The sequence below is a fragment of the Melopsittacus undulatus genome, chromosome 11, assembly GCF_012275295.1.
Source record: "Melopsittacus undulatus isolate bMelUnd1 chromosome 11, bMelUnd1.mat.Z, whole genome shotgun sequence".
NCBI lineage: Eukaryota > Metazoa > Chordata > Aves > Psittaciformes > Psittaculidae > Melopsittacus > Melopsittacus undulatus.
In genome coordinates this window covers 4,152,544-4,160,376 of record NC_047537.1, presented here as the reverse complement: position 1 = coordinate 4,160,376, position 7,833 = coordinate 4,152,544, and the positions used below count along the sequence as shown (strand labels likewise).

The following is a 7,833-nucleotide window of genomic DNA, read 5'->3' as shown; positions in this document are numbered from 1 at the left end:
AGCGGCGGCAGGAGCGATGACGAGCCCGAGGTGCGCCGGAAGCTGCCGCGCACGGAGCGCCGCGGGTCCCGGGCAGCGCCGTCCCTCAGGTACCGGCGGTTCCCCCGGAGCGGGCCCGGCCCGACCCTGACCCCGCAGCGAGCGGTGCGGGCCCGTCCGGCTGAGGGAGCGATGGCCGCGGGGGAGCCCCAGCCCGGACCGGGCTCGGGGGGGCCGCGGCGGCTGCCGCCTGCTGAAGGACGCCCCGCTCCTGGCCGGTACCTGAGGTGAGCGCCGCGGCCGCGGGGCAGCTCCGGCACCCGCCTCGGCCCTGCCTGTGGCGTGCGGGGCTGCCTGGGAGCGGGCGGGGGAGGCGGAGCGGGGCAGCGAGGACCGAGCCGTGGGCACGGAGCTCAGCGCCGGGGCCTCACCGCATGCTGAGCTCGGTATCGGCTTCCCTTGGAGCTCAGTGCGGTTCGTTCGTAGGGAGCCCGAGGGCAGTTTGTGTGTGTTTTAAATAGCACAGCCGGTCTGTTCTCTGCCCCTGTGCTGAGCACAGCCGGTAAGTGCTGTCAGCTGTAGGAGCTACGGTACGAACTTTGCGACCTGATAGAAACGGCTGTTTCAGTGCGTTTGACCCCCAGCACCTTGTGCGTGTGCCGTGCATAGCAAAGGCTGCACTTTCTGTTCTACTGTGCCACGTTAAGAGGTGCACTCTAAGATCTCACTCTGTGAAGGTAAAAAGTCTGTATAGGAATAGACACAACACAGACTCCGATGCAGAGTCCTCAGTTCTTTGGGTTTGGGAGCCTCTATGAATTAAAGTCAGCCAGTCTAATAAACAGAATTACATCTCCCAGGGAAAAGGAATAACTATGGCTTTGTAACTCGCCTCACGTTTGTCCTGTCCCAGCTTATTGTAGGAACTCCAAATGCAAACAGACTGTGTAGTTCAGGAGGTGGCATTTCAGACCTTCAGTTTCAAAGTTAATTCTTTTCATTAAAAATAACCTGGTAAAATAGGTAAAGCCCCCCAACCAAATAGGAATTAAAATAAATAGAAGTGTTTTAAGTCAAAACAGTGCAAACATGTCAAAAGTGATCTTAGACCAGCATAACCTATATTACACAAGGCAACTAGAAAGATGGCCAACCTATCGTTCAACACAGTCTTTCAGACACCTCTCTGTATCTATTCTGCAACTTCATTTTAAGCACAAAGTTACCTGCTTTGTCTTTAAAATAGTTCTGGACACAGGTATGAATAAGTTCTGTCAGCAGCTAGCTCATCACTCTGCTTATAATGCTTTAATTTCTTCCATTTACCAGTATTATCCATCAGTAAACCATAAGACAGTGTTTATTACGGGCAATGTCCCTGCCCATGGCAGGGGGGTTGGATCTGGATGATCTTAAGGTCCTTTCCAACCCTAACTATTCTATGATTCTGGATTTGAAAGCGTTAACCTAGGACAAGAAAGCTGTTACCATTCATAACGAACACCAGCATTCACTACTCCGTACAGTTCACTTCTAGGTCTGATGTGGGACAACTGATAGTTGAGAGCACATGCAAATTGTTAGTCCTGGTCTCATGTATATCTTAAAATGTGTTTGGTAACTTCTGCCTGTATGTTAACATGCCATTTGGAATACTGATGTACCAGTAATAAAGATGTGATGCTTACCTTGTTTTCTGAACAGAACTAATACAGTATTTTGATGTATCACAGGTAAATTTTTCCATAACCTTATGGAGAAAAAGGACTTTGAAGCATGGCTTGATAACATTTCTATTACATTTCTTTCTCTGACGGACTTGCAGAAAAATGAAACTCTGGATCACCTGATTAGCTTGAGTGGAGCAGTCCAGCTCAGGCACCTCTCCAATAATCTAGAGATTCTCCTCAAGAGGGACTTCCTCAAGCTTCTTCCATTGGAGCTTAGTTTTTATCTGTTAAAATGGCTTGATCCTCAGACTTTACTCACATGTTGCCTCGTCTCTAAGCAGTGGAACAAGGTTATAAGTGCCTGTACAGAGGTGTGGCAGACTGCATGTAAGAATTTGGGTTGGCAAATAGATGACTCTGTTCAGGATCCTCTACATTGGAAGAAGGTTTACCTAAAGGCTATTTTAAGGATGAAGCAGCTGAAGGACCACGAAGCCTTTGAGACATCCTCTTTAATTGGACACAGTGCCAGAGTATATGCACTTTACTATAAGGATGGACTTCTGTGTACAGGTAAGGACAGAAAACTTGGAGTCTTACATTTGTCACCTCCTCATATGATTAATGACAATTTACTTTTCCTTTGCCAGATTATTTCCATAGTGCCCACACAGGTTAAGATGATGCAACATTACTTCTTTTTTTTTCCTGGTTTCTGTAGCCCCTGGCTCACCAATAGAACCAGTAGGTAACTTTAATAGAAAAAAAAAGGAAATCAATTTCTTTGTTGGCTCAAAACCCATTAACAGCAGGTTTCATGCTTCAGATTTGAGAAATAAAGATAAGTTAGTTCTCTTAGAGGGTAACTTCCAGTTAAGGGAGCCTTGTTTGGGCTACGTGATCGCTGCAGTCTCTGAAGGTGTGGCAGGAAAAGGCTGTTTTCTTCCTTGAAACAAGACAGTTTCTCTGACACAGTCTGTAAGCACTTGCAGCTTTTAACACAAGAGCTTGTATGAAGACCTGTAACAATTAAACTTGCTACTAGGCCAACTTGTAATCATAATTTCATCTTTCTCCCTGAGGACTGCAGACTTCAAGATTTCAGTTTGAACTTAAAAATACAGCCAGAACAAATTCAAAACCTTGAGTATGGAAGAATAGGAACTAAGATGCTGCCAGAGCATATTCAGAAAAGAAAATGAACTCTGGGGACAGGATACCCCATGGCACCAGTATATGCTGGGGACCACCCAGCTGCAAAGCAGCTTGGCAAAAAGGACCAAGGGGGGCCCTGATGGATATGAAGTTGAGCCACCAATGTGCCCTTGCTGCAAAGGCCAACAGTATCCCGGGTTGCTTTAGGAGTGTTGGCAGCAGGTGAAAGGCGTGCTCCTTCTCCTGCAGTCAGACTACTGAGGCTACACCTGGAGTACTGTGTCCAGTTCTGGGCTAGAAAAGAGACACAGCCACTCTGGAGAGTCCAACAAAAAGCCATGAAGACAAAGAAGGGACTGGAGCATCTTTCATATGAAGAAAGGCTCAGAGGGCTGTGATGTTTTATCCTAAAGAAGAGAAGGCTCAGAGAGGATGTTATCAATGTACATAAATACATTAAGTGAGGGTGTAGAGAAGGAGGCAGGCTCTTTTCAGTGGTACCCAGTGAGGGGACAAGAAGCAGTGGACACAAGCTGAAACACAGGAGGTTCCCTCTAAAATGCCTTTTTTACTGCGATAGTGATTGAGCACAGGTTACCCAGGGAGATGGGAGAGCATTCATCCTTAGACATATTCAGAAGCCTGGTTATGGTCCTGGGCAACCAGTTTGGGTAGGGGGGGTTTGAAGAGCTGACCTCCAGGGGTCCCTTCCAGTCATAACCATTCTGTGATCCCATAAAAATTTGAGACAAATGTAGAAGATGAGTAAAGAATTGGAAATACTATTTACTCCACTTCCAGTTACCCTATTCTTTTATATTGTAGGATCAGATGACTTGTCTGCAAAACTGTGGGATGTAAGCACAGGACAGTGCATATACGGTATCCAGACACACACTTGTGCTGCAGTGAAGTTTGATGAACAAAAGCTTGTAACAGGATCTTTTGATAACACAGTAGCCTGTTGGGAATGGAGCTCTGGGGCAAAGACACAGCATTTTAGAGGACATACTGGTGCAGGTATGTTGAGCTTTTCAAGTTGTAATTTCACCAGTCAAGTAACAAACATCGTCATCAAACAAATTACAATGTAAGTTAGCTCTTTACACAATACCTTTTCTTTTAGGCTCTGTCCCAAGTCTGTTACTTGCATTTCCCTCATAATTAATTTCTCTGTCCTCTACTGCAAATTATCTTCAACTCAGCTGTAGGTCTGTTCCCCTGTGAGTAATGAGATATATCAAATGTACTAATCCCGCTGGAATTGATTTACTAGAACTCTTAAAATAGGAGCTATCTTAAATTATGCTTTGCCATAATTCAACCATAAAGGAACCACTGATGTACATACTCTTAATTTGGACAAAAACAGTCATTTTGTGATGTAAACTTAGGAATCCGGAGCAACCATTCATGTCTACAATTCAAGAACAACAGAGCTGCAGTAGCATATGAATTTAGAGGCTACTAAATTCATATAGAGGCTACTAGTTAATGTCTCACAGAAAACCATGGGCACAGAGACTGGTCTTCCTCATCAATACCCTTTTTGCTTGTAGTTTTCAGTGTGGATTACAATGATGAACTTGATATTCTGGTCAGTGGCTCTGCAGACTTCACTGTGAAAGTATGGGCCTTATCAACAGGAACGTGCCTGAATACCCTCACTGGACACACAGAATGGGTCACTAAGGTGGGAATAATGATTTTCAATTAATCTTGCAAAACACTTGCAGTAAGTTTGTAACAAGTTCCAAGTTTCTGTTTCCTAATCTTAACCCTGCATGTAGGTGTAGAATCCGCAGAACTTCAGGAAATACTGCAAAATACAGCAGAAAAAACACTGAAAGAAGCTGTAATTAAACCTTTCAGACCATTGAAGATATTAGAATTTCAAAGCAGGTGCAATAACATTAGGAATCAGTTCTTGGTTCAAAGACCGAGTAAGAAAAATGGTTCTGAAAGAAATCTACTTTAAAAATAATGTAGAAGAACTAAATTATCGTGATAACTAAAATCTGAGCATGAGAAGTGTTGTGAAGTCAAGAAACAGTATTTCAGTTCAGAGTATTTCAGAACTGGAAGATGGGGGGGTCCTTCTAGAGGTGAAGTACATATGTTTGCTTATTTTAAGTTGTCAGTAGTAGGAACAAGAAAAGTGTAAACTGTGGGTTCCCTTCAGCAGCTAAAAGTATTATAATTGCCTTTAGACAAGAGTACAGAATGCATGTTGTCAATTAAATGAAAAATGCAAATGAAAGTTTGGTTATTTAACAGCATCAACATAAATAATTACATCCTTCAATTACAGGTAGTTTTGCAGAAGTGCAAAGTCAAATCTCTTATGCATAGTCCTGGGGATTATATTCTTCTAAGTGCAGATAAGTATGAAATCAAGGTGTGTACCATATCTCATACATACATAATTTCAGTACTGAGAGAAATGCTTGAGTGCTTTGCTGGAGTTTACAAATAATATAAAGCTTTATTTTCTCCTGCATTCCCTGCTTGTAAAGTTGTTTACAAGACAAGCAGCTCTTTGGAAGCTAACCTTTCAATGCTTTCCTTCACATTTAGATTTAAATCATAGCTCTACATGAATGGTAATGCAAAAAACAAGTGCTTTCAGTGCAGGCTTAATGTGCTAACTTGACAGCAAAGCACTTAACTGCAAGTACTGTTATGGCTGGGGACTTTTGTGTGGGAGAGTGCTGTAGTTTGTGGCTATGGATGTGCTTCACAACTGAGACACGTTTTTGTCCAATGGGATGGTTGATTTGTTCTTTAAAGTGCCCATTTTCACTGGGGTTTTTTTAGGCTAGAAACATCACATATTGCAACACTGTAAGATGAGTCACAGAACTGATGTTCCTCCCTAAAGGAAATAAGTACTTCTGAGGAAATATGCTCACATTTACCTGATGCTTAAAGAGAGACTGTGAGGCTTGCTCTGTGTAACTGTTTGTAACAGAAATGTTTTATGGCCTTAAACTCTGTTTTAATTGTAGATTTGGCCTATTGGAAGGGAAATAAACTGCAAATGCTTAAAAACACTGTCTGTTTCTGAGGATCGCAGCATCTCCCTACAGCCCAGGCTGCACTTTGATGGCAAATACATAGTGTGCAGTTCAGCCCTAGGATTATACCAGTGGGACTTTGCCAGCTATGATATTCTCAGGTAAATCTTTGTTTAAGACTTAGTTGTCTTTAAATAAGAAGTAGAAAATATATTTATTGAATATCTCTATTTAAATAAATGAGAAGTGGAACATACTAATTTTAATAATTTTAGATATAGGCTGAATATTGATGCAAATTCTGTAAACCTCTTCCTCTACACGTATTGCCAGGTTTAATTCTAATTTACCACCTGTTAATACAATGTTCTCTTGTCTTCTAGGGTTATCAAGCCTCCTGACTTCTCAAATGTTTCCTTGCTGGGCTTTGGAGAGATATTTGCTCTACTGTTTGATAACAGATACCTGTATATAATGGACTTGAGGACAGAAAAACTGATAAGCCGCTGGCCTCTACCAGAGTACAGAAAATCTAAGAGAGGCTCAAGCTTTTTGGCTGGTGAAATGTCTTGGTTAAATGGACTTAATGGACAAAATGACATGGGCTTGGTTTTTGCCACCAGTATGCCAGACCATAGTATCCATTTGGTGTTATGGAAAGAACATGGCTGAGCCACTCACATGTGCAGCATCTTCAGGAATCTGTGGACTATCAGCAGCGTGTCCATAAAATGAGACTTTGCATGAACCAAAGTTGCACACCTAATGGTATCATCATGCAATGCACAATCACTTACTTTTATTTGGGCATTTGGGAATGGGTTGTTTTGGACATAATGCAATACAGCATGCCAACAGTATTCACCACAAAATTCTGTCTGTACTCATGTTTAAACATACCTATCTGGGCTCTGGAGCATAGCTTGTAACATTTAAACCATTCAAATCCACCACTGAGATTGAAATGAAGTAGTGCTTGACCTGACTTCTGATCTATTTTTTGATGTTGAAACAGGAGGTGAAGCTACTATTTTAGAACCATAGGCTTGTGTACATGTAACAGCAAATACTGGTTACAGTGCATGGCTGCTCACTGCAAATGGGAAGACGGCAAACCCTTTCTCTCTCCAGCATCCTTCTCTTCAAAATGTTTTTTCCTAATGATAGCTTTAAATACTTAGCCTTTGAAATAAAGGAATCAAGTGAGTTCTTTAACTAGGATCAGATGCTAACTATAATAATTTAAGTTTGGGAACATGTCAATGTGAACTCTCCTCAGTGAAAATGAACCACCTTTCCATCTGTCTGATAGAGCTTGCCATCACAACCTTAGAGAACCTCTGGGTATTCATCATATTTGCTGATGGTAACTCAGAATGGCTTGACCAGTATTTTTATAGGCCACATTTCCTATAGTTTGTGTGAGAACATAATTTAGTTCACAGGGAGGTTGAACATCATCTTCCCATTCATCTGAGTTCTATCTCTACAGCATCACTCTCTTATACTAAATGATACCTAGCAGCCATTCATTCTTTCCAGACATTACATTTAAGATAATCCTGCACTTCAAGTAGTTGCTACATCTAGGTTTGGAAAGTGGGGGCAAATAACAGTGAGAATGCCACATCTCTGGGGGAAAATAAGAAGTAAAAGTCTGAAGTATAGGAGCAGGAAAAGGTCTTTTGCTTTGATCATCATAGGAGACCTGATGTACACACCAGTCAACTATCGAGTAGCAAATGCCTGTCCACATACTTTTGTGGTATTTGACATGTACTTAAAAGCTGTATGTATGACAACACCTGGTTTAGAAATGCTTTAGGTTGGTTTCCCCTTCTCCCTTACAATAAAATGTCCCCTTAATGTCTTTCTTTGTTTTCACAAATTGAAAACATGAATTTTCATGAAGATTGGCTCAAATCCTTGAAAACCTGGAACTGCCTGAACTGCCTGGCATCACTATTGTGTGATTTTTTTTTCTTCCCACTATCCAAGAAAACCTAATTCCA

The 7,833-nt window shown here is 42.1% G+C and overlaps 1 protein-coding gene across 2 annotated transcripts; it reads left to right on the top strand.

Moving 5' to 3' along the window:
• Positions 1 to 41: 41 nt before the first annotated feature.
• Positions 42 to 7,732, top strand: FBXW2 (F-box and WD repeat domain containing 2). 2 transcript variants are annotated; one of them, XM_005146260.3, is made up of 7 exons: positions 42 to 266; positions 1,713 to 2,222; positions 3,630 to 3,824; positions 4,364 to 4,497; positions 5,116 to 5,202; positions 5,813 to 5,982; positions 6,205 to 7,732. In XM_005146260.3, the coding sequence occupies exons 2-7, from the start codon at positions 1,733 to 1,735 to the stop codon at positions 6,491 to 6,493; spliced, it is 1,365 nt and encodes a 454-aa protein (XP_005146317.1). In that variant the 5' UTR covers positions 42 to 266; positions 1,713 to 1,732; the 3' UTR covers positions 6,494 to 7,732. The 2 variants fall into 2 exon arrangements, with proteins under 2 accessions (XP_005146317.1, XP_030902388.1); XM_031046528.2 differs by lacking the exon at positions 42 to 266 and having other exon boundaries at positions 984 to 2,222.
• Positions 7,733 to 7,833: the final 101 nt, after the last annotated feature.

Excerpts from the sequence above, each read along its gene's own strand:
- FBXW2 (XM_005146260.3), top strand. The coding sequence starts at position 1,733 with ATGGAGAAAAAGGACTTTGAAGCATGGCTTGATAACATTTCTATTACA. Across the intron at positions 3,825-4,363 it reads TAGAGGACATACTGGTGCAG|TTTTCAGTGTGGATTACAAT; the intron begins GTATGTTGAGCT and ends TTTTGCTTGTAG. Across the intron at positions 5,203-5,812 it reads CAGATAAGTATGAAATCAAG|ATTTGGCCTATTGGAAGGGA; the intron begins GTGTGTACCATA and ends TTTTAATTGTAG.